The sequence below is a fragment of the Pezoporus flaviventris genome, unplaced genomic scaffold (assembly GCF_033815535.1).
Source record: "Pezoporus flaviventris isolate CSIRO_AGI_PZ_B2104156 unplaced genomic scaffold, CSIRO_AGI_Pfla_v1 ptg000113l, whole genome shotgun sequence".
NCBI classification, from domain to species: domain Eukaryota; kingdom Metazoa; phylum Chordata; class Aves; order Psittaciformes; family Psittacidae; genus Pezoporus; species Pezoporus flaviventris.
In genome coordinates, this window is record NW_026892661.1 from 1989753 (window position 1) to 2014824 (window position 25072).

The 25072-nt window shown below is 44.0% G+C and overlaps 4 protein-coding genes across 7 annotated transcripts in view; 1 reads left to right on the forward strand and 3 right to left on the reverse strand.

Moving 5' to 3' along the window:
- Positions 1 to 5286, reverse strand: part of BCO2 (beta-carotene oxygenase 2) — a 36933-nt gene extending 31647 nt beyond the window's left edge. The window contains exons 1-4 of one of the 2 annotated variants that reach the window (XM_061478186.1): positions 5156 to 5286; positions 4974 to 5078; positions 2860 to 3004; positions 347 to 1021 (exon numbers count right to left, since the gene is read on the reverse strand). In XM_061478186.1, coding sequence (XP_061334170.1) covers positions 856 to 1021; positions 2860 to 3004; positions 4974 to 5078; positions 5156 to 5213 — 474 coding nt within the window. In that variant the 5' untranslated portion in view covers positions 5214 to 5286 and the 3' untranslated portion in view covers positions 347 to 855. Of the gene's footprint in view, positions 1 to 346; positions 1022 to 2859; positions 3005 to 4973; positions 5079 to 5155 lie in introns of those variants that run through there. The other variant, XM_061478185.1, reaches the window with a different exon arrangement.
- Positions 5287 to 6698: 1412 nt separating this feature from the next.
- On the reverse strand, positions 6699 to 11827 carry NKAPD1 (NKAP domain containing 1). 3 transcript variants are annotated; one of them, XM_061478191.1, is made up of 5 exons: positions 11688 to 11827; positions 9934 to 10034; positions 8820 to 8975; positions 8218 to 8271; positions 6699 to 7366 (listed from the first exon to the last, which is right to left on the reverse strand). In XM_061478191.1, exons 2-5 carry the CDS (start codon positions 10014 to 10016, stop codon positions 6844 to 6846), a joined length of 816 nt encoding a protein of 271 aa, XP_061334175.1. In that variant the 5' UTR covers positions 10017 to 10034; positions 11688 to 11827; the 3' UTR covers positions 6699 to 6843. The 3 variants fall into 3 exon arrangements, with proteins under 3 accessions (XP_061334175.1, XP_061334176.1, XP_061334174.1); XM_061478192.1 differs by lacking the exon at positions 11688 to 11827 and adding an exon at positions 11250 to 11368; XM_061478190.1 differs by lacking the exon at positions 11688 to 11827 and adding an exon at positions 11121 to 11368.
- On the forward strand, positions 11495 to 14576 carry PIH1D2 (PIH1 domain containing 2). Its single transcript, XM_061478189.1, has 5 exons — positions 11495 to 11711; positions 11794 to 11917; positions 12184 to 12429; positions 12962 to 13227; positions 13344 to 14576. Exons 1-5 carry the CDS (start codon positions 11544 to 11546, stop codon positions 13488 to 13490), a joined length of 951 nt encoding a protein of 316 aa, XP_061334173.1. The 5' UTR covers positions 11495 to 11543; the 3' UTR covers positions 13491 to 14576.
- A 465-nt stretch (positions 14577 to 15041) lies between these two features.
- On the reverse strand, positions 15042 to 24121 carry DLAT (dihydrolipoamide S-acetyltransferase). The gene is made up of 14 exons (XM_061478183.1): positions 23818 to 24121; positions 23174 to 23275; positions 22711 to 22835; positions 22436 to 22592; positions 21168 to 21294; positions 20632 to 20819; positions 19957 to 20119; positions 19658 to 19725; positions 18803 to 18895; positions 18611 to 18718; positions 17940 to 18055; positions 17512 to 17674; positions 17212 to 17348; positions 15042 to 16497 (listed from the first exon to the last, which is right to left on the reverse strand). The coding sequence occupies exons 1-14, from the start codon at positions 24049 to 24051 to the stop codon at positions 16368 to 16370; spliced, it is 1911 nt and encodes a 636-aa protein (XP_061334167.1). The 5' UTR covers positions 24052 to 24121; the 3' UTR covers positions 15042 to 16367.
- Between the last annotated feature and the right edge of the window lie 951 nt (positions 24122 to 25072).

Sequence of the window (25072 nt, forward strand, 5' to 3'; positions counted from 1 at the left end):
TTATCTAGAAAATAAACCTCCTCCAACTGCTGTAGATGAACACACACATTCCTGGGAAACTATGAAAGCCCCAAGCTGTTTATGGCTCGTAACATTAATCTGCAAAAGTATTTTTTTCTAAGTCAATTTTGTATTTTCTAATGGACATTAAGGTTGTACTAAGTCACCTGTGTTTTGTTTTATAACATCGAAATGAAGTAATTCGGAGTGGCAGTATGAGCAGTAATGTAACAATATGATTTAGTATTTGAAATTGATTTTAGGAGAAAGAAAGGCAATAACTATCTGCAGAGAAAACATTTTAAGTAACCCAAAAGTAGCAAAAAACATTCATAAGCAGACACAATTTCTGTAAATTTTTTATTGTATGGATTAAGAAAAAAATATTCCCTTTTCTGTATGAACTCTCAGGGTCCAAAGAGTTACAGTGTGCCTTACATACAGTTCAGTTGTGATGTCAGAAATAACAGTTTAATTTTCCACAAGCCAAGTTAATTTTACAAAGTAGGAAACCAAACAAGAGCTGTTTTAGAAAAACACTCATTAGAACTGCCATTACAAGGAAAGTTAGCTTCAGCTATGTAAGTCTGCCACTGATCCCTCCCAATCTACAGTGCAGCTTAAATCAACTCGCTCTCGCCTGGAGTTCATCCACTTTAAATTTACTTTTTCTTTTCTAACATCTTTACTGCTGTTGGATATTTATTTCTAAAAGTCTAGTTCTGAACTTACTGCAGTATGTACATACTATGGATCCCTGGTTATCGACTTGTTTCGCATTAAACACGTTGATAGAAATATGATGAAGCAGAGGCAGCAGTGAACAATCATGTCTGTCAGGGACTTCATCACTTCTTAGAGGCTCCACAGCATAGCAACAGCCTTGCAGATACCAACATCATGATAGTTAAAGTAGCAGAGGCCAGCAAAGGTAATGGCCGACAGTACATACAGACCCGTATTGGCCAGTTTAATAGGTGTATCTCCATGGACGTAGTCAGTTATAACCTGTCCAAGACCCCTACAGAACAATAAGAAGAAAAAAGATGAAATCAGGAAAGCACATTCCTTAATGAAATTCACTCCATTATTCTACTTTAAAAAATATACATGTTGGCTCAGAGGTTTCTTAATGATACTGAGGAAACACAGCTCTTTCAGATAACAGAATCTGTAGAATTTGCCTCCAAGAAACACTGGGAACATTATCAGACTTCCAAGGACTGAAGAAAAGAAACCAAAGGAAACATCCCTCTTCATCAGCAAGGTGTTCTTCTAGGACCAGCCATTGTCACAAATACACAGAAGACTCCAGGATGTGTATTTAGATTAAAAAATAGTTGCAACCAAAAAAATCAGGATACTTTGACTTTTTTTTCGACATCTGACGGACTACAAGTGAACTCTCATCCAGGTTTAGGCTATCCAGCAACAGGAAGACAGAGGATGCTATTAAACTAACACAGTAGCTCTCTTGTACAATTTTGTACAAGTTCTATTGTACAAAATGACAATTCTGTTTGCTTTGTGCAATGACAGATGTCAACCTGGTTAAAAAGAGATCCATATCTAATGCAACAATTTTTTTCCTAAGATTTTGCCTTGGTCTGACCTGAAGGTGAAGGACTTGTGTCCCACAGATAAAGAAAACACACTAGTGATGTAGTAAAATTCAAAGTCCTGCTGCAGCAGATGTCAGTGCAAGTGAACACTGAGTTCAGTTTCACTTAGATGGGGTTCTAAGACCATAAACAGTCAAAAGCAAGAAAAGAGTCACAAGGAACCCCTAGATACACAGAACAGAAGCCTGATGTGGAAGCGGTAGAAAGGCAACTACTCCCAAACTACTACAGCTATTTTTACAACTGGACAGTAGAATAAGGTCATGAGTGACCAGCCCTTACCCACACTTCAAGCATTCAAAAGGGTGGATAAATACATCACAGTCAACTCAGGATTCACAAGCTGCCCTTCAACTGTACTGTTGATAAGGGATTTTCATAAGTTCTTTATATGGCAGAATAAGACTGAGCCATGCTAAGACTTTTCAGAAAAAGTGGTCTGTGACTTTACAACACACTCATTAATTCACAAAAGCCCTCATGGGAAAAGACCAGTGTCCCCGAGGACAAGGAAGAGAATTAGTGAGAAACAGCTGATGTGCAGTAGACACACAATAAGTGAGGCTTTACAAAAAATGGTACAAGATAAATATGGCTCAGGTATCTTGAGTAAGTCTACTCATAGGTTAGTGTTTGGACTGATAACCACCCAAATACCTAAAGCACTATTTCCAACCCAGGACAATACTTTAGGACAAGATTTCCTAAGCAAAAAGGTAGCAACAGGTGAAAGAAGACACCTCAGAAATATATACAATACTCCTCTGCAGTTTCTGTTCAGCTATAAGGATTATCTGACCTGTAAGGCAATAACATTCATGGCACGCATTACCTTTTAAAGATATTCTAGCCCTATGAAAGGAGAAGAGAATTTTCCTACATAGTAACACCTTTAGGTGAGCTTCTACAAGATAAAAACGTCAAGATTCTACAGAGCCAGTGGCAAGGAAGCCCTCTTAAGTAAGACGCTGTGCAGAACACTAAAGAATATTTATGGATTTCTTTTTAGTAATGTCTATCCTCCCTTCTGACTGAGAGGAAGAGTGGCAAAGGAAGACCAAGGTATGACTAGTCTTGTCAAAGACCATGACTGTCGCAGAACTTTGGAGAGTAAGGTATTTTACACTAGATCAGGAAATGAGCCAGTAGACCTACTGTCATATACAGATTTAAGATTTAAGGAGTCATCCTGACTATCAGACTTTACTCTTAATTCTGAAGAACCTATTGTGCTTACCAGTGGCCATGGAGAGTAAGGGCTGCAGCCAGTGAATAGTCCATGGCTGGTCCAGGATACAGGTAGGCTGCAGGAAGGAGACCCAGCAAGAGGACACTGACAGCTCGCTCACCTGTCCAGTGCAAAGACGCAGCCCTGGAACTGCCTGCAAGAAGAGGTATTTTTCAGTGCAGAGCTCCTGTTCAAAGTGCTGTAACCTTAAAACCAGACTCCTCATCCTGATCAGCACCACACAACTAGGCATCTTCTCTCATCTGATTACTAACCTTTCATCCAAGCAACACCTAGGTGACTTTGAATTACTGCTATAGGATGTATATATATCTTTTAGCATGTCAAAAAGGTCAAACACTCCTCTCTTGGCTGCTGTTAAAAAACAGAAGCTTCTTTTAGTACAAAAGAATAGAAGGTCAACATGGAAAGTCAAAACAAGCACCAGTCCTAGTTTCACAACCTGCAGTTCAGGACTAAGTTCAAGTCTACCATCACAGGAAAGAAGCATCTCTGAAGACAACGCCTTTTTGTCTAGTGAATTTCCTTACTATTACACACTATTTACTGCTCTCACTCTTTGAGAAATAGCTTTCAGAACCTGACAGACACAACTGCAAATTCCAGTGAAAGGCATATCATGATAGCTCTGTGCAACAGGTCCGCCCAAGAACCAATAGTGCTATTTTAAACTGTAAACAGCAGATTAAACTTCTGGGACCATCACAGTGATATATGGCCTAGAAGTAGCCTGAAGGATTTCAGTCCTCCAATGACACTAGCTACAATTCGAACCATGTAATAGATAACTCCAGAAATAGAAATGCCAGTTAGGGAGCTCTGTGATCAACTCTTAATTTTCAGAAGCATGCAGATACTACGGGGGGGGGGGAAGATAAATAAAACCCAAAACATCTACAAGTTTCTAGGGCAAACCAAAACCCCAGCATCATAAGCAATACTTAGAACCAGAATGAACCATCAGCCCAGGCTAAAAACATCAAGAACTGACTCTGTGAAATTACCCTTATAACAAAATACCCCCCCAGGTGCTTACCTAACACACAGATATTACCTATCCATCTAAACCAAAATGCAAATGTCCTTCTTGGGTTTTGCAAAGACAGGGTATTTAGAAAAGTGACAAGAAAAGGAAAGCAAAGGACCTGAAACAAAACATGAAAGGGACCTAGGCAGCCTGCAAGCTTTTGGCTGAAAACACTTCACAGCACATGCAGGAAGTCTGTGGTTAATATGAAGTCCAGAATAGAAATAAAGGAAATGGCTTAGTTCTGTTTAAGCCAATTACAAGCGTTTCTTCATCTCTTCCACTTCCAAGTTGCATTATAAAGGCTACAAAATATCCTTAACCTCTGCTCATAACATTTCTCATGCTTAACTGCGCAGCTGGCAGACCGGAAGCTAGTCTTGGCACAGTTATCTTTCACCATCTCTGTGGTGTCTTAACACATGGAGAGAGAAAAAAACAAAGTAAGAACTACTCTCTGCCTGCACATTATACTTCTCAGAATTAACCTCAGTGGATCAGAAACTCTGCTGTTCAAAAGAGAAGTCACAATTGCAGGGTTTACACATTATTGCTGCTACTGAACAGTAAATGTTAAACCTTCTGTTTTCTTTTAAAATCTTTCAATCTTTTTTTCCACACTCAAAAAAAAAAAAAAAGTCATCTTTGTTATAAGCAGAGATTTACTTTTAACATTCAGTTAGTATCTCCTGCTTAAGAACTTGCAGCATTCACGTGCTTGATACTGACACTGCATAGGTCAGTTTCAAGTCCAAGCACTACAGCGTCACATATACCTTGTTTTAAATCAGACCTGGGCAGAGAGCAAATCAACAGACTGAAAACAGTACTGTCGGAGGCGATGCCAACACATTCTGGTAACACCAGTAACCCTACCTGACCAAAGGAAAACTGCGCCATGGGTCGGGTTTTTCTGCCCTTGGTTACTCACACTTGCCATTTAAAATCTCCGACCTGACTCAAAGAACCGGCAAGCCCAGACATGGGTGTAACGGGCACATGAGAACTGCTGAACTGACGACTGGTGAATAACGGCCGCGGAGAAGATGTGACCCCCCCCCCTTCCCCCACGTACCGTGGCCCTGCTGGGGGGAAGTGTGGCTCTGCCGGGCCGGAACGCTCCGATCGGTGACGGCCGCTAGGACGGCGGGGCGGCGGGCAAGGGTCCTCCCGAGGAGAGCTACGGAGACAACGGGGACGGGGAGGGTCAGGCGGGGCGCAGGGGCGGCAGGCGCGGGCCCGCGGGCCGGCACTCACCCATGTGGGAGCCGCGGGGCCCCGCCAGCCCCGCCCGCAGCAGCACCAGAGCCGCCATCGTCCCCAGCCAGCCCAAGGGCACCGCGCTCCGGAGACGGAAGCCGCTCCGTGGCCGCGACACTTCCGCTTCCGGGCGGGCGGATGGTGAACACCGCACGGTCAGAGGTGCGGAAACCACGTCCCTCCAACAGCCGGGACGGGAGTCGCGCCTTTGGCCTCCGGGCATCCGCGGCCTGGGCAGCGGGCGCGCTGCGGAGATGCTTGGTTGTACCTTCACACCCACAGCAGTGGCCACAGCGAACCGAGGCGCTCCTCACCTGCAGGCTGGCTAATGGAAAATACTCGTACGAGGGAAGCTACGCGAAATAAACACCTTCTGGGACATCGCCCATGATGTACAGAAAGCTCCTGCACTGGTATTGCGTGACTGACCAGAAAGTGACTACGATAAAAGAATTGAAAGCAAACTGACTCTGCAGTACTGCTTTCTCCAAGTCTTCGGTGTTAACTAGCAGGCAGTGACATGCAGAGACTGTCTCGTCACTTGGAAGTGAAAAAGGGGAACAACAAGCAGGACCTAGGGGCACTGACACTATTTTGTACTTGTTTAGGTGTAGACTAAAGCTGGAGCTGTGCTTGGTCACTGACACAACAATCACATCAGCGCTGTACATTTTCCCAGATGGCTAATTTCCAGTCCAGCCTTCCTTACTTTACTTCCTCCAAGTCTTCCACAGCCACTTGGTCTGCTGAAGCAGAAACACGGCACAGGGAAGACACAAGTACCACCTACACTTCTCAGGCCTGTGCTTGGTCCCCAGGATTTACTCCAAAACAATGACAAAAGCATCAAACATGTCTAGATTTGTTTATTTTGTTAAAAGGCTTGGCTGTTCAGCTGCAGGGAGAACGGCCCAGTACCGATTTCTCCAGTAATACATTGGGCAGACCAGAAACAGATCACAACAGCCACCAAGGCTCCTCTGTCAGCACAAATAGTTTCAGCATCCCCCCAGAGAGAATGAAGGGAAGGTAGACACAATGGCCAGCCAATGCCAGGATTTGGAGAGTACTCTAACACACACAAATGCACTGGTGTCTGTTCATCATCATGGAACGAGTCATTGCACCTTCAGTTGGAATGTCCCTTCTGTGCCCAGCTGACCATGTATATGCCAACATAAAGGCCTGCTTTTGTTAGAAGATGGGAAAACAAAGCTACTGTAGGGTTAAACCCAGTGACATTTCCTCTGTTATCAGACATTTGTCTCTCCCCTTCTCCTATTGCAAGTCTTGGTCATTGATTTGGTAACCCAAAAAAGCAATCTGTTAAAACTTAAGGAAAAAAAAAAAAACACAAAAAGACCTTGGTGCAAACATGCCCCTTTTTCCCCTGCAGACAGCCTGTAACATTTTCTTGCATCAGAGGTCACACAAAAAGAATCCAAAGTTGTCAGGACTAGCCAACCCGTTAGGCACACAACTGCTCCCCTGGTTTTCTGAATGTCAAGTCAATGAAAAGCAAGGGGGCACCTACTGCAGGCTGCCAAGGCTCATTTTCTCCCCCGTGGGCTGGCAGGATGTATATAAACCACAGTGTTGAAACGACTTGTACCATGGGGCAGTGCTGAAAGACAAATACCTGCCTCTGTCCTCTACGTTATTGTTTGATCTGCAGCCTAGACTCATCAGTCCTCATCTGAGCTATCCTCTGATTTTTCATCAGCAGCCACTTTCCAGTTCTTCCTCTTGCTCCTCTTCTCCGGTACTTCACTGTGCCTCTCTGAAACAGAATTGTGACGTTTCTTTCTCTTTTTGGGGGGCCGTTTCTCTTTTTTCTCCTCAGATTCACTGTCCTCAGAGCTGCTGGTGGTTGAGCTGCTTGCATGGGAAAAGTCACTTTCCTGCCCAGAAGAGGAGGTAGGTTCCCTGGCAGGCACTTTCCTGGTCTTTTTCTTGCGCTTGTGTTTCCCTTTTCGAGTGCTTGAAGTCTCCTCTTCTGAGCACTCGCTCTCCTGGGAAGAATCTGATGATGTTCTCCCCTGCTCCTTTTTCTTTTTCTTTCGCTTTTTGTGTGATCGCTTTTTTTGCTTCTTCTTGTGCGATTTCTTTGTTTTTTTCCGTTTGTGCGATTCCCGGGCAGTTTGCTTTTCTAGATGAGATTTCTTCTTACCATTGATAGCACTTTGGTCATCTCCTTCTTGCTGGTCACTGTAGAAAGAGCACAGGATCGTCAAAAGGAAGCAGAGAGGCAGCCACACAGCAGTTAAGCCTCTTCTGTCTCAAGGCTTTAAGCAAGCCCATCATTTGGCAAGGGCAGGAAAACAGATGCTTTGACAGACAAGGTAGCTGCACTTTTGTTTCAAGTACTTAGTAACAGCTCGGGTTCACACCTTATTAATACCTCTGTTTAAGGTATATGAGCCACAACCAAGGAGAGTATGTACTGAAAGCCACTGAGTGATGAAAGCTTATTTACAGCAGGTTAGTTCAAATCTGTAAGCGTGACAAATATTGTATGTGATGATTCTGCTAAGTATAGTTTAAAAATAATTAATTCTGATGTATTTAGATCTTATTTTACAGTTAAGTCTCCACTCCTCAGGATGCTGTTTTTATATTTTATATTCTTCAAAGATTTTATATTCCTCAAAGATTTTATATTCTTCAAGTAAGGAGAAACAGAAAATACAGGTGCATTACAAGGGGAAAGGGGAACCTGGAGCGTTTTGAGAGGGAATATACTGAGCTGATTAGGATTAAGCCTACTACTCTGGCTCCCTGTTGGCCCAGACAGACCTTCCAGATTCACAGCATTTTAGTAACTCGAGCTCAAGCTGCAAGTCTAATTACTATAAAAGATGCAAATCTCTCCTAAGACTCAGACAAGGGGGGACTGCATTAATGGACTAGATAATTTTCAGCAGGTATCTGTAAATAAACAATGTTGCCTTACAGTCAAGGCTGATCCATACTGAGAACTTAAAATTCAGTTTAACAAATTTCTTGCATAACCTGACAGAGCAAGATTTCAGACACGTTAGTACATCTAGTTGCCTTACCTATCTGTATCGAATTCTTCAGGATATAACTCTTTATAGCCACTGTGACCCCATCTGTAAGAAAGCAGAACCAGGTATTAGAAACTGATAAGGTATTTAAGGAAAAAAATATAACTGAAACGACAGAGCCACAGAATGAACATGAGTTTCAACAGCAAAGAAGGGCCATCAGAACCTTCCCAACCAAAAAAAAGGAAGGAAATATAACTGATTTAGTTTATACTATTTAAATATACCCAATGTTCTCAGCCTCCTTTCCATTTCTAATCAGGAATAATTTCAATCCAAGTTTCTTTAAAATAACCCTGGACAGCACTAACTTTTTAAGTTCTTTGGGCAAAGTAATAAATACTAAGCTTAGCTGCTAAGCTTAAGGCTGAGCTTTTGCTGCTAACTGTGACTGAGAGACTCTATAATTCAACTTGTGTCACTTACCCTGTGACACTAAGTAAGTTCGTACATGTTACTTATTCTCAAAATAAAACCAAGCATTATTTTATAGGAATATGTACTGGAAATACAAATGTACTAACTTCTTGGTACATCACCCCCAAAAGGTGTTTTAATTAATTATAATCACAGAATGTAATTCCCCCACAGACCTGTCTGGCATGTTGGCTTCACATTCATACAGCTTTTTGTTCCAGGATCGGGCCCTAAGGAGATCATCTTCAACTAGGTCCAGAAATTGTGAGTTCTTTGCTTTCCAGTCAGGCCTGTGGCCATCCTCATCAAAACCATCACTGCGCATTCGGCTGCTGTGGAAAGAGAACAGTTGTTCTTCAGCTGTGATGCAGAAAACTTCTGAACAAGGGGTTAGTCCAGTGAGAGGAACAAAAATGCAGCAAGCCTTGAATGTCCATCTATGCAAGAAGACCAGCTATCATTTTAACACAGTCACCACTAACAGCTCACACAAAACCTTACTGTCATGGTTTAAGCCCAGCTGTTAACTCAGAACCAAGCAGCTGCTTGCTCACTCCCCCTCTTTTTCTTCCCTCCCCAGCTCCCAGAGGGATGGGGAGGAGAACTGAAAGAATGTAAATCCCATGGGTTGAGATAAGAACAGTCCAGTAACTAAGATATAATTCAAAACCACTACTGCTACCGCCAATAATAATGATGATAAGGGAAATAACAAGGGGAGAGAATATAAAATTAAAAGGGGAAAGGAAAAGAAAACAATAAACACAAGTGATGTACAATACAATTGCTCAGCTACCGCTGACAGATACCCAGCTCAACCGGAGCAGCAATGTGGGCCTTCTGGGTAACTCACCCTGGTTTCTATACTGGGCATGATGTGCTGTGGTATGGAATACCCTTTTGGCTAGTTTGGGTCAGGTGTCCTGCCTCTGCTCCCTCCTGGCTTCCCATGCCCCTCCTCACTTGGCAGACCATGAGACTGAACAAGTCCTTGGTCGGATTAAGCATTACTTAGCAACAATGAAAAACATTGGTGTGTTATCAGCATTGTTCTCAGACTAAAGTTGAAAACACAGCACTGCACCAGCTACTAAGAAGGAGAAAAATGACTGCTGCTGAACCCAGGACACTTACTCATTAAGGAGAAAATAAATGTATCTGTAGTCTGACTTCATACACTATCAACACACATTCATCACAGAATGCTCCTAAAGTGTTGTAACAAACAAGAGTTCAGCAACTTAGCAATTAAGTCAAGACAATTAACTCCTCTAAACAACTAAAACCCACCTGGAGGTGTCTGACAGCATTCTGCTCTGCCTTTTCCAGTAAGTCTCTTCGGTTTGCTTCTCCCACTCCCTTATTTTCCACATTTCTGTCTCTTCCTGAATCTGAAAGTCACAGAAGGAAAACCAGAGGAACATTAGGGAAACTTTACAGACACGTAGCATGTAACATCAGCTCAACTCTCCTGCAACAAAATTCACAGCAAGCTTTCCTACCATACTGAAACAGATTATTTTCTATTAGCTGTAACCAAAAGGAAAACCTCTTGATAGTAATATAACAAAGCACATGAGGGTAACAGCATCAGAAATGGTGGGTTTGCCTGATTTTGCTATCTCATCTGTTCTGGCTACCCTACCTTGTTATTCATTACCACCCTAAATATACATACTGTTAGAGAATGCAGTATATAAACATAATCTGGAAGGACCAAGATGAAATGAGAAGTTACATGACAAGCTAATAAAACACAGCATGCAGATACTGCATGGTTTAACACATACTTGTGTTTATGGACGTTGACAGTAAATAAGTAACTTTATAAACATATGAAACAAATGAGTTAGACCTGCTGAATTATGTCAAAAATTCATTAGAGAGTTTGCTAAAGTTAACGGAGTTTCTTAATCTGGCACTAAAATACTGCCTGTGCACATTACCACAACGTTGAAATTCTTTGATGCAATTAACAATACATACACAGTACAAGAAAAAAGAAAGATTTACTACTTTTAAAAAAGCAAAGCAAACCACAGTTTTCATTAAACTCCTGAGAAAATATGTTCCATGGCACAATTTTTATAGGTGAATATATATATATATATACACACACATCGGTCTATCTAAATATGCACGTTCCCAGGATAAGAACTCAAAACCAGATTAAACTGAAATCGAGACTAACGGTGCTTACGCGGCTGATTTCAACAAGTTTCTTTCCTCTCTGCTCTCCCGATCACAACCCAGGCATTCCGCCTGCCCCACTGCCTGCTCCGCACTACCGGGGAAGTACCAGCGGTCCCGAATCTCGGAGCAACCCCCACGTGATGCCCAGGGCGGCTGCACTCGCACCCGCGGACAAAAGCCGGCCGCAGAAGCGGCCACGGGGCAGAGCCAGGCGGAAGAGTCACCGCAGAGAGGGGGGACAAGAGGCCGCCGAGGACGGCAGCCCCCACCGGCCCCGGCCGTACCTTGTTGTGCGCGCCCGTGTGCCGGATGACGTTCCTCAACAGCACCTTCCCCACCGGCACCCGGGACATCCTCTCGCCCTACACGGCCCCGCAGACGCCGGCCCCACCGGCACCCCCGGGCCCGCTCACCGGGGCACCCCCGCAGCCGGGGAGCGGCAGGGCCTGCTCTCGGCTCCCGACCGGACGTGGTCCCCGCACAGTGCCTCCTCCTGGCAGCACACGCCGGGGCCCCGGGGCGCAGCTATCTCGCGGCGGCTCCGGGGGGGAAGAGGGCAGCCCCCAGCTCCGCCGCGGGGCCGGAGGTCTCAGGGCGAGAGCGGCCGCAGGGCCAGAATACGCGGAAGCAGCGGGCGGACGGGGAAAGCAACGGACCCGCCGAGGCCCGCCCTTCCGGCGGCCGTTGCTAGGCGACCGGAGGCAGCCATGGCGGGCGCGGCGCTAACGCGGGCCGCGCAACTCTGGTCGCTGCTGGACGAGATGGCAGAGAACGAGCCCCAGGCCTACCGCCGGCTCCTGCAGCAGCAGCGCGCCGAGGCAGAGCTGTTCTGCGCTCCCCCGGAGCCTCACCTGTGCCTGCGGGCGCGTCCCGCGGTGGGTGCGCGGGGTCGGGGTCGCGGCCTCCCGCCCGGGTGCTGCGGGACGCGGCGCTCAGCCGCGGGTCGGTCTCTTGCAGGGTGGTGTCGGGAGGCCGCTGTTCATCAATGTCTGCAGCTGGAAAAGGCTCCCGGCACCTAAAGGTCCCGCTGACCCCACACCTGTCAGTGCGGGGCCGCTACAAGAGGTATCTGGCGAAGGAGGTATGTCCCGCAAGAGTTGCGCCTCGCCCCGGATGCATTTCTTCCTGCACTACTGCATTGCGTGGCGATCACACGCAGATTGTCGCTGTAACAGGGGGTGGTGCTGTGCCGTCGCCAGCTCTTGGCTCGGGGTGTTTCTCTAGATGAGGTTGAAAAGAGTCAGCTCTGACCAGAAGCCACGAATTAGTTTCCTTTGCTCTTAAAAAAATCAAGTGGCTATAAAGAACACTGGCAAAATAATTCTGACACATAATTTACTTTTATAGACCTTTACAGCATTATAGATATTGCCTATAACCCAGATGTTCTTCAGAGGAGACAAGAAAACCCAGAGAAAATGGAGCACTTGATCCATTTGACACTTAAATTTGTTGAGGAACGATGCGACCTTACTCTTTCTCATTTGTACACCATTGAATCATTCAAACTGAAGGGAAGCCTGGAAACGATGCAGCAGCGTCTGAGAGGAAGGCAGAGGCCAACTCCACATCACAGTCAGAACACAAAGAAGGGTATGCAGACATAACGCAGTCGCTTTTCTTTGACCTATTAGATTCTCCAACAAATTTACTCAAGCCTCATCTGTAACCCAGTTCTTGCCTTAAGCAAAAACCAAAAGCTTCCAAGTCAGAAGTATTCATACCAGACAGTAGTTTACCCCTGCTGGCCTATTTGCATTTATCTTTGGTGTTTTACAACTGAGAAAACATAGTGACACTGGAACTGCATATTCCCTTTTTTTATATCCAGTAAACATGGGAACTCTTGCCATTTAATCCTTTTAGGTGCTCAAGTTTCTTCTGCCCTAACCTGAGTAAAAGGGATTGCGGCTGTTAACTAGTAGTCTGAAAACAGTAACTTTAACCCACTGGCAATATAACATAATTGTGGGCGAAGGAAAACTGCCAGTAACAGCCTTCAGCTGACAAAACTGTTAATGCCAATTAGTTACAGATAAAACTTTCATGATGTATTTGTCAAGTGTCGTAACATTACACTTCAGTAACTGAGTGATATGTGTGAAAAATTTCCTTTTCTTGAAAGAACTAACACTTGACGAGATGCTACACACTATGAAAGCTGAGGACTGCAGCAATGCTTCGGTCCTGCTGAAGGAAGAACATGTGAGGCAGCCGAAAGGGCATCTGATAGAGGAAATTGCTAGCACTGAAACGCCAGAGAAGCTCAGTACCCCTGCCTATGAAATGATCACTGTAAAGGATGCGAACAAGAAATCACTCAAAATTGAACTCAGAATTGAATTGCCTAAGGTTAGCTCGGTTTCTGAGTGTGATCTGAGAATGTCAAAGGTAAGCTAGCAGAAATAACAATCCTATGTTTTCTGTCTAGTATCCAATTCCTAGAAACACTCACTGCTAATTCACTGTCAAATAGTTAATCAAGTATTTTAATTTTCTTGGTTCAGGATGACATAGTGATTGAAGTCCCTGGAAAATACAAATTGCAACTAGAGCTGCCAGAATTGGTGGATGAAGAAACAACTACAGCGGTATTTAACAAAGGAAAACAGATACTGTTTATCACAGTGCTGGTTGCCAAGCCAGATCCTTAAAGGCAGCATTCTGTCCAGTTCATGTTCACAGATGCCAGAAGAAAAAAAAAGCTCAGAATGAGAATCCTAACTTTTAGAAGGTGATGAGATGGGTTTCTTTAAATTGACCTTCTGATCTTCAGGGGTGAATACCTCAAATGTATGTAGAAAAGGAAGTCTGAAGGAACATTAACACCACAAAAGTTAGGACAAATATAAGTTTAAAGATTGCAAATATTCAAGGATTGACTTGAATATGTTAACAGCTGTAGTAAAAGACCATAAATGCATACATTCATTTTGCCTTAAGGTACAGCAGTAACAGTTGTGAAGTGTTTTTGCAGAATAAATTGATTACTGGATAAACACGGTTATTGCAGGTCTCACATGTGTTTAATACTGCAACCTGTAGAGGTGTGTCATACACAGTTCTACAAGTTGTCCTGCATGGTGTTCTCAGTCTCTAGGACAATCCCTGCTGATTTTAACAGGAACAGGCTTTGTAGTCACTGAATATGCTTGACCTCAGTTCTTACTGGTTTCGTAATCTCTGAATGAGACCACAAAAACCAGACCTATTCTGTACCATTCAAAACAACATCTACAGATTCAAAGCTCAGGAATGCTTGGAGTGAAGCTAGCAACCAAAAACAATCTTGCAGCATTTCAATTAGGAAAGACCACCTGCATTATTTTACAGTAATACACAAAATACAAAGTAATACAAAGCAACAAAAAGCAACACAAAACAGCTTCAAGGATTACTAAGCATGACTAGAATTGGCACAGGGACAAACAAAAGTTTAAGTGATCTTATTTCCATGATTGATTTGGTAGTATGTCATTCTTATGGCTTACAACACGTGCATTACAACCATGCTTCTGTACTGATACTCATCAGATCAGAAATGGAAACAGGCAAATTGGTTTTGGGCTGCAACTTTAAAATACAAACTGATGAAAGTGCAGTTAACTCCTAGCTTTCCCCATTCTCTGTTTCAAAGAGACTTCTGGCTGCATTGAGACACTCTTCAGTGGTTATAGTTGCAAGTTCAAGATGAAATTCCACCACTGCATGAGCTGAGCTGGCCTGTTGCGGGATGCAAGCAGGACCAGAAATCACTATCAGCACTCAGTGCACAAGCACTGGGCAGGATTTTTTGTGTTGCAAGTGTTCCAGAGTGAAAGGTCTCTGTAACCAGAATTTGAGGTGTGCTGCAGCAAGGAAGCCAGAAAGATTCAAGTTCACTGCTACATGATACTAATAGAGCATGTATTGTTTTGGAACATTTGTAATTACAATTTAAAGTTAATAGGGTGAGTTTCATGATCAGACTGAGAGGCTAAACAGCTCTGATTCTGCTATAGCAGTACAGTAAGCTACACACAACTGAATACAAAAGCACTGGAAGAGGTTTTAGTAGTTGTCAATTCCAAACATTTAATAGAACACAGGTTCACTAGAGCAAGTCTGGAACCAAGATATTTTAGAACATTAAAGAAAAGCTAAACCTTTAATGCACCTTTTTGCTTAAGCCAGGCATGAAAACCAGGTATCACGGCAACCAGACATTAAACAGTTCCCACAAAAATATTTAATTTCCATAGTATTTTCTTCCAGTATCTTTAGTGAACGCTGTAGAACTTTACAGGAGACAGTACTTAATGCAATATACAGAAAAACAGAACAGCTTTAACTTTTTCTTTTCTTTTTTTAGACTTCTACCCCCTTGTAATTCTCCTGGACACTTTGTAATTGCTATACAGCCATCCTTTTCACATTAAGATTTCCATGTGGAAAATGGAGCTTAAGAATGTTCAGCACTGCACCCCTTTCAGGATACAATGACTGGGGTAACTGGACACAAGTCCAACAAACTATTGAAGTATTTTACATACAATATACATATGGTAGCACATTTTGCAGCCTACTGAGGCTGGAACAACATAGACAATTCGGGGCAGAACCACAGTACCAGTGACTAACTCAGAGATTCCTATGTCAGAATGCCTGGAAAAAAATTCCAAACATTTGAGTCATCACAGGACTAATATCCACTGATGGGATTATTAAGTGTGTGTGATTTGCCTATATTAGGTTCCAGCACACAGTTTCTCTTAAACATTCTGCAAAATGGTTACTTTCCATGGTGTCCTAGTCTGATATTAACAAGAGGAAAAGCAATTAGAGTTTTCATACAGAAAGCACATGTAAGTATAAGTCCGCAAGGAGATAAGCACTCCCTGTGGTATCTGAGAGCTGTGACCCCACAGATATCAGTGCTCTTTCACCTTAAAGTGCTCAAAAGGGATCACATAGCTGAGAAGGTCCAGACCAGTGCCAGATTCCAAAGAGAGATTTGGAATGCTAGCACTTGGCCTTTGAGAAACTATTCCCAGGCGCTTCAGTCCCTTAGTGCATGTCATACTACCCATCCCAGCAGAACAGGACAGTAAGGGAATCCACCTTTTACTAACTTGTACGTTTCAGTTACCATCTCACCTGAACTCCTGTGAAGAGATGTTTATAACTCAAATTAATAACAACAGAGGTGATGAAATTGCTTGGTGTGCACTCCCCACCTCCCCGTTCACCCTAGTTTAGAAGCAGATGGCAGTATGCATACTGCCTGGATAACTTTTAAATCTGGGATGCTTAACTCTGTTTTGGAAGAGTTTGCAAGTTAACTGTATAAAAATACAGTATAGCTGTAATATTGCTCTGAAAAGCACTTTTGCAAACTTTTTCTGTACAGACTGGTAATAACATTACCAGATAATATAATACATATTTAAAATAAAAAAGGAACTCTTTTAATAAGTCTTAACACTCACGTCTAAATAGCTTGTTTAAAATAAAACAGTGTGATCCAGAAAAACTTTGCTTGCATGGTTAAATTATAGCAGCATGGTTACTGGCTTTTCAAGGAAATTCTTGAATTCAGCAAGCCACTGTGCTCCAACTGCTCCGTCTACAACACGATGGTCACAGCTAAGTGTAACGGACATCATACTGGCCACATCAAATCTGAAAGACGGAAGAAAGAAAAGGTTAATACAATCCTCTGGAAGTCACTGCCAGTAACAAGGCAAAAATAGCTTTTATCAGGGAACCAGCAGTAGTTGGTGCTTGGCAGCAGACGTTTCTCTCTTTGGACTTCTGAAAAAGATTACAATCATACAGCAGAATTGTATTAATTCCTTTCCTACAATTAAGAAACACATTTGTATGTTCCCTTTAGGACAGGAAGCTCATCTATCCTTGAATCACAAGAACAGCCTCACACAATCGAAAACAAACAGCCATTTTACCAAATAACCTTGAGCTTCCCCATGTGTCAGTGACAGACTGTTAACACGTTTAAATAATCCAAAACATTCTCCTGGATCTACACAAATTCAATCTTCAACCAAGGCAATGTTATATACAAAATACTTGGATTATAATCCCTCCCTTAGGTTTTCCTTAAATGCAAATTTTAACAAGTTGTTAAAAGAGGAACAGGTGCCTCAACTATTGTGGATGGCAGACTAGGCCTCAAAGAAAGAAACAGCTTCTCCTTAACTTGAAAGAAGTTGCAAAAAAAATGTATGGCAGGTCATTCATCAGTCACTGCATTTCTCTTCAACTTGTGTGACCCCTTTATAGAAGATCTCACTGTACTTCAGAAGGTCATGAAAGCAGTATATCAACTTTTTGAAATCAGAAGCTCGCTATATGCAGAATCAGATGCACACCTACCCTTTCTCATTATCAGCTGGCACTAGCCTTTTCTCTGAGGAGCCAACGGCAAGGATGCAGGCTTGAGGTGGATTGATTATAGCAGAGAAATTCTTAATCCCATACATTCCTAAATTGGAAATTGTGAATGTACCACCCTACAAGAAAAACACATTCGTAGTCAAACTCAAAAAAGCTATTTCATGTGGAATATTAACAAACATGGCTAAAACATCAGAGAATAGGTTCTGCTCATTCTAAACAGGACTTCTGAACAGAAGTCAAGGGCAGTAATGTTTAACAGCAATTTGAGTTTCTCACCTGGAATTCATGAGGTTGAAGTTTACCTTCTCGGGCTTTAGCTGCCAAAGAAACCACATCCTTACTAATGGAAGCCAGGCCCTTTATATGTGCATTAAACACAATAGGGGTTATAAGCCCTGCAGGAGTATTAACTGCAACGCTAACATCCACCACATGATTTCTGCAAGACACAAAGGAGATGCTAGTTACTCTAGCATGGTAACAAGGACAGTAATTTTCAGAACTGTTTGGACAACTCTAAATTAATATTAATTTTGCAACAATTATTTTATCTTGCACACTGGCCTTGGATGCAAAGTTCTTAGCACTTCAACAAAAGCCTCTCAACCTTTGCATTATATCTGTTCCCCTGCCTCTAAATCCTAGCTGGTTTGCCATGAGCCTACCGAACAAAATTTCTGGCTTTGACTGTACCATTAACTTACTGCCTGATAACTGTGTCCATCCATGAAGAATTTGCCTCAGGCACCTTCAAGCAAGCCAGAGCAGAAGCTTTAATTATGAAGTCATTGACAGAAAGCTTAGTGTTACCTGAGACCATCTGTAAATAAAGAGATACGGAAGTGTCAGTTTGCCTCTTACACATTACATCAGTTAACGTGGATAGTCACTGCCATGCAGGCTTGTTTAAAGAAACTTAGAAAACAAACTCACTACTTGTAAACATTAATATTTGAAGTGCCAAGATAGTTTAGGAGGTACCTCTTATAATTTAAAAAGGTACAACCTTTTTTAATGTCTGATTTTTTTCCCCAAACTTGACATAGAATTATTCTTTCGCTTAAATTTTCTACCCTTTTTATTCTTAGAACCTTTGTACCATTTTGTCCAACTTCCCAGCTGGAAGAATTGAACAACACCAAGCAGAGTAAAGTGGCCCTGTTGGGGAAGACAGAAATCAGTGCACAGTGCCTGGGTAAAAAGTCTCATTCTATCACAGACAGTCCAGAACTAAGGCACAACAGGTAGAAAAGGCACTGAAAAGACTATTTTTTCCAAGACAAAATGGCATATCACCAAAAAGCCAGGTGGGTAAACCTGTGAAAGAATGCAGCTTTCCCCACGCACACACTCTCACCATGCCTAAAGGCTTTACCTCATTGAGTTCTTTCCTTAGCACCAGTACTTCTCCCATATTTATATCAATAGAAAGGTAATAGTGAGGTATTGTTTGTTTAGACTGCATCAACCGCTGAGCAATGACCTGAGGGTATACAACAGAAGCAATCAAAATAAATTAATTTGGAAAATTCTATACTGCAAAGAATTCTTAGGAATAAAATCTTACCTTCCGAATGTTGCTGATAGGGATATCTGTGAAGGTCCCCACTGGTGCTGCTGCAACTGCAGCAGCTGCAGGAACTGCCGCTACTGCTGGAGCCTGCAATCAGAGAAAGACAGCATAATTCATAGTACTATCCAAATATCAATTCTGCAGAGTAATTCACTATGTGGGACAAGTGCTGAGGCTAAGCTGCCTCTTGCTTTAGAGCAGCAGATGTTTCTACTCTCTAGCTTCACCTCTCCAGTATCCACTAGGTTCTTTCTAAGTCCTATATTTGATTATTAAATGTAGAACTTCAATCATTTAAAAATGCAACTGATATACACTGCTATGAAGCTCCCAGAACATTAAGTCCTGTTAGATGGTTGTTCTGTGTACAGCAGATGTACCCTAGAAGGCACTCACAAACTGCACTCAGCCGCATCCCCTCCAGCAGCACACAAAGCAACACTTTCATCATCTCATATAAAAGACAAGCAATTGAGTAACAACCGATTTGTTGTTACTGAACCTGACAGCAGGTTCTTTGTTCGTAAGCATGGCTTTCATTCTAATTGCCACTTTCAGCAATCTGTTGGGACTGAGTTTACCTCAATCCCTACAACGTAGCAACGAGATGACGGGTTGGGAGTACACAAGTTTTCTTTCATCTCAGTGAAATACCATAGGACAAAGGAAGAAAACTTCACCCATGTATCTGACAGATTAAACTTTACAACCTAACAGTCACCATAGCCCACATAGCATCATAGTCCAACCAATCCAGCGATAACATCTCCATATAGTAATTGCATTTCTATAGAGCATTTCCATCACTATAATCAAGTATCTACTCTTACAGATCTCATGCCTACTCACTGGAGCAACCTTTGATGGCACAAATGACTCCACATCTTTCTTTGTGATTCTACCATCTGGTCCAGTACCTTAAAGAGTCAAAGAAAAACATAAGAGGATTTCAAATATTTGCAACAGGGCATTGTTTCTAAAGGTACCAGTTTTATTCAACAGAGAGAAGTCGCTTAACACAACCTCTGGCAAGGACAGCTGCATAGTCAGGATGTTCCTAATAAGGAGGAAAGAGAAGAATAGGCAAGTATGTATGGAGAAAGACAGACACTAGACAGTGAAAGTAAGGAAGCAGAAAGACAACCTACCTTTCACTTGAGCAAGGTCAATTCCTTTTTCTGCTGCAATTTTCTTTGCCAGGGGACTAGCCAGGATCCTTCCTTTCTGGGGAGGCAGCCCAGCTGTAGGGACTGCTGGAGCAGAAGGAACAGAAGGCTGAGGAGGAGGAGCAGCAGCAGGAGTTGCCACAACCTTAAGAAAAGAATCAAAGCCATTAGCTTCGGGATCACTCAGCAAAAGCTTTGAAGGTACAGTAAGAGAACACGACCATCTAATTACCAGTCTAGAGAATAACAAAAATAGTCACTGATCTGAAAGGATTTTCAGATTCAGAGAAGTTTCTCAGGGCCAGAAATTAAATCAGAAGCTTCCTGGGAAGGAGGCCAACTAAGCTGCTGAAGTATACATCTGAAAAAAAAGGGTCAAGCAAGCAATTTATGCTCCTGGTTTTCAAGGATAAGGCATTAGAAGTGGCACAAGCAACAGGCTGGAGGACACTGTAATGAGTAACTACCTGCTCCCATTTTTGGATGGCAAATTAGCAATTACTTCTTAGGTCACCTATCACCAACACGAGTTGGCCTTAAATTCATAAATAATATTGTTGGAGCCAGTGCCTCGCACTGTCAAACCCCCAGAACAGGTTAGATCAGACAACTTCGTGGTCCCCATAACTTCTCTCACATTCTAAGAATTGTCCTTACTGGAGGAGGAGGGGGAGGAGGAGCTTGTGCCTTGATGTCTGTTACCGCAGTGGGTTGGTAGTCAGCAAAGGCTGGAATATCAGACTCTTTCTCCACAATTATGCAGAGAGCTGCTCCTAATGGCACATCTCTTGTTCCTTCAGGCACTAAGATTTTTGCCAAGTAGCCTTCCTCCTGCACTTCAAAGCCTTAAGGGAAAGAAACAAAACTGGTTAAGTGCCTGATGCTCCTGAGGACTTCAGTAACTAAAACCATGTCCTATATTTAGTAGGCAAGAGAATCCTTTTCAGTGCAACTACTAGGAAAAAATCTCCATGCACTGCACATTACTAAGAAGGACTGATGAAGAAATAGGAAGTGGTTTTAGGAGCTCTGATAGTTAGCTCTCCAATGGAATGAGAAGTTAAAAAAACTTGTTTTGGTTGCCCCACAGCTTCAAGTCCTGAGCAGCTAGGAGAACAGTTAGCACAGAGTGCACTCTAGATTCCCCTCTTTAAAGGGCACCTCATCCATTCTTGGCTTTGGAGTTGACTCACCTATTGTGGCTTTATCTGTCTCAATTTCTGCCAGTAAGTCTCCCTCACTCAATTTCTCCCCAACCTTCTTCTCCCATCTCTGCACCGTGCCCATTGTCATGGTAGGTGACAGGGCAGGGAGAGTGATCTGTGAAGTCAGAGGATACAAGAGGATCAGGTTCTGGTCATACAGAAGGAACAGGAACACAGTTTTAACTCCTGACTAAATGATGCCAACCTAAAGAAGTAGCCAGCCTTTAATGCATCTGGCTCCATTACAGCAAAGGGCTATCTTATATTGCTAGCTGGCTCCTTTCATCAAAGCCTAAGCAAGAAAGCAAGCAAAAGCAAAGAGCAAGTAATCTGTATGTCAAAATAATTATTACTGCTGTCACACTGGGAATGTCTTGCAGCTGCTATACGCAAAGCAAAAAGGAAGACCGAAGCAAGTCACTTTGTGAAAAACAGGTTTGGCCCCTTTAAAAGCTATACAAAAGCTTCCAATAAGCACTCAAAGATGTTGTAAGTTTGCACATACATATTGCTGTGCGACAAATACAGCACAGGTGAGTACAGGTTCAGAGCAAAATTGGACAGATAAGGCAAGTAGTGTGAAATAAACAAATTTAGTAGCTAAAACACAAGTCAGATTAAGAAGCCTTTAATTAATTCTTTGTTCAATTACTGATTTTCATAACATCTCAAAGAAATCAGTTCCTACATGTATCATCTGCGGAACGAGGTTTACTATTTCAAATGTTCTTTTTCAAATGAATGTCACAGAAATACCCCGCTACAAACTGCTCAAATACAACAATGGTAGGTGTACGCTTCAATATCCAAGCAAAGTAAACAGATTACCCACAAATACAACTCATTATTAGTCACCTACAAACCCATCTGGTGTGTTCTCATCAGAGTATCAGAGACTTGAGTTCTGCCCCGAGATGTAAACAGGGTCTTCTGAGCTTATTCACACTTAGCACAAGGTCTTTTTATACCAGCACTATCCAAATACTGCAAATACAGCAGGTATATTTTTTCTAGACTGCAAAACAATCCTGGAGAGACAAGAACCTCCTCGACCAGCAGCTGGGATGCTAACGTTTCTGAAAAGGCTCACTGGGACCTCCCCTAAAGCCTGCTTTAAGCATGGCACAGACTCCTGCAACTGTAGCTAATAACTTCCCACTCCAAAGAGTAGTTATGATAAAATGCTGTGGAGCTAGCAATGCCAAAGACAGAAAATGAGTGCAACAAGCCTTAAATCACAAGCAATGTTCTCTTACCTGCATATGAGGAGGGTAAGAGCTGCCAGGAGCCTGAGGAGAAGGCTGAGGTGGTGGTGAGGGAGCTGCAGCTTGAGGGGGAGGCACTGAGGCTGGAGGGGGGGCAGATGCTGCAGAATCTAGAGTATAATTTTTAAAGGCATCAACATGTTCAGGCCTAGAAGAAAATACAGAACCGCAAAAGCAGTCAGATGATTGTCTCTTTAGCCTTTCACACAGACAGCCAAGAAGCCCCGAGAGAGAAAATTCAACTCAAAGGTTAGCGAAATACATACTTTTCTACGGTGATACATATTATGGCCCCAATAGGAACATCTCTCGTTCCTTCTGGCACCAGGATCTTGGCCAAGTAGCATTCATCTAAGCTCTCAAAGCCAACTGTTGCTTTGTCTGTCTCCACCTTTGAGAGAAAACAGGGTATCATTATGGCAGCAGAAAAGACCAGTGTTCTCAAAGCTTTCCAGTCTGATAGCATATGGCCATGACACACACAGTTCTGGAAAAAAATCACCCTGTGGCACCAATCCTAGGCAAGTTTGCTCTCAAACAGGTTAAATGCTGCTCCTGCTCAGAAAGAAAAGCAGCAACCAGTTTTGAAAGGCTGTCGGTCACTCGTTCCCAACAGCATCTGTGATCTTGAACCCAAGAGATCTGTTCAAATGAGTGCAACCAGGGACAGAACCCAGGATGCACACATAACTCATTAGAAATGCAGCACAGCCTGTGCCCCCAGAATACCTCTGCTATGAGGTCTCCTTCATTGATCTTGTCACCCTCCTTCTTTTCCCAGCGTGCAATGGTGCCCATCTGCATGGTGGGGGACAGAGCTGGCAAGGCCACCTGTGAGGAATAGGGCAGTGTTACAACCCATACAATCCTGATAACAGGAATCCCAAGCATAGAGCAGAGATAGGTCCTCAGCACAGGCTGGAACTGGGGGCACAAAGGAGACTCTGCAAATTCCCAGCAGGTCATGACTGTCTCCAACTTCCAGGTAAGACCTCAGGGCAAACCAATACTGGGATGCTGAGATGGGGTTGACCAAGAAAAGGAGAAGCTATGCCAGGGGACAAAGAAAGGTACATGGAAAAAGAACTAGTGGCAATGAGGGTGGTACCCATTGATGGCAGAAAGACTCAAGGTAGTGGCAAGGAGATGTGAACCGCAGGAGAGGGGAAGAGAACTGCAGTTTCCCCGGGGCAAACCGAGCTGCCCAGTGACAGGAAACGAGACATAGAAAATGAAAGGGCTGCCCCCGAAACAGAGGGGCACAGGACTCTGTGGGGGGACCCAACAGCTCTCTGAACACAGACGTTATGGGGTGGGAGGGAGGAGAGGGGGCTGCCAGACTGCCTCGGATGGGGGGCACAGGAACCTCTTACCTTCTGGTGTGCCGGGAGGCTGCAGCACCGGCACGGGATGAGCCGAGGCCAGGCAAGAGGCAGCAGGAGCCCGCCGGGCCGCTGCACGGAGCCGCCCCACACCGGGCCGCGGCTCAGCGGTCCAGCCCCAACCGTTGGCCCGCGGCCGGCTCCAGCACCACTGAGCGCTCGGCAGTGTCCCCGAGGAGCCCCCGCCGCGCCCCGGGCCACCCGTCGTGCCAACACCCGCCACATGCTGCAGCTGGAGCCGGAACCGCGGCGCTGCCGCCGCCGCCGCCGCTCGGTGACCTCCGTCCGGGCACGGTGCCGTACAGCCCAGCGCGACGCTGCCGTAAAGCACGGCGGGGCGAGTTAACTGTGTAACGGCCGTGATGGGGTTGGGGGGGGGGGCACTCGCAGTGCGCAGCGGCCTGGGGGCGGTTACACGGGGGCTGCAGCGAGCGGTGGGTGAAGGGGGAGCCTCATGGCTCAGGTCGGTGACAGGAGCCTGCCCAGCAGTGAGAAAGCGGGGCCGTAAGCGAACCTGCACCCCGTGTCTTTGCGCAAGGCGCACCCACAATTGCAACAGCCCCTCCTGGATTGTCCCGGTCGCTATCACATGGGCTCGGGTTTAGCCAGAGCCCAGGTCTGGCTGTAGCCACGTGAAGCCAGAACGTGTTCTGTGCCCGGCATCCGGCAGCACAGGTTCCCCCAACCAGAGACTGCCCCTTTGAAAGCAAAGAGTGTTGTACAAGGGGTTGGAACGCGCAAGGGCAAAGGGCTTAGCTGGCTAGCAGCATACACGGTAAAATCCCATCACGTACATCGCTGCTGGTTTAACATGTTAAATGATTAGGAGTGGCTGCTCCTAAGTGTATAGGACTTGTCTTAGCTGAGCGCAGCCGCTTGCAGCAGTTTACACAACCTTAGGTGGAGAAGCAGTGAGATTTGCTATCACCAAGGCAGCCAAGCAAAGCTTGTGCATTCTGTGTTGTTCATGACAGTTTTAAAAGTAACATAAATGCCATTGTAAGGCTGTTCATCTCCCGTGTCTCAGAAAAAAATACACACTTTCCTAAACTATTGTGGAAAAGTGATTAAAAACGTTTCCTCCGGTACCAAGGGGGTGCTAACCTTAAGCACGCTCTGATTTATGCACTGATTTTATTCCCTACCTCTGCCTTCTCATTTCAAAGCCATCTTCACAAGCACTGAACAGCCTCAGTTTGCAAACCCTGTTTTATTGAGATAACTGGTTCATTAATCCAAGGATTAC

Bases quoted from the DNA above. Each gene is read 5' to 3' on its own strand.
- NKAPD1 (XM_061478190.1), bottom strand. From the start codon at position 11,189: ATGTCCCGGGTGCCGGTGGGGAAGGTGCTGTTGAGGAACGTCATCCGG. The intron at 10,035-11,120 runs GTACGGCCGGGG...TGTGACTTTCAG, and splicing joins ACACGGGCGCGCACAACAAG to ATTCAGGAAGAGACAGAAAT. The intron at 8,976-9,933 runs GTGGGTTTTAGT...CTCTTTCCACAG, and splicing joins ATGCTGTCAGACACCTCCAG to CAGCCGAATGCGCAGTGATG.
- PIH1D2 (XM_061478189.1), top strand. From the start codon at position 11,544: ATGGCGGGCGCGGCGCTAACGCGGGCCGCGCAACTCTGGTCGCTGCTG. The intron at 11,712-11,793 runs GTGGGTGCGCGG...GGTCTCTTGCAG, and splicing joins GCCTGCGGGCGCGTCCCGCG to GGTGGTGTCGGGAGGCCGCT. The intron at 13,228-13,343 runs GTAAGCTAGCAG...TTCTTGGTTCAG, and splicing joins GTGATCTGAGAATGTCAAAG to GATGACATAGTGATTGAAGT.
- DLAT (XM_061478183.1), bottom strand. From the start codon at position 24,051: ATGTGGCGGGTGTTGGCACGACGGGTGGCCCGGGGCGCGGCGGGGGCT. The intron at 20,120-20,631 runs GTAAGGACAATT...TCTTTTCTTAAG, and splicing joins CTCCTCCCCCTCCTCCTCCA to GTTGTGGCAACTCCTGCTGC. The intron at 17,349-17,511 runs GTGAGAAACTCA...TTTTTCTTGTAG, and splicing joins TTCAACCTCATGAATTCCAG to GGTGGTACATTCACAATTTC.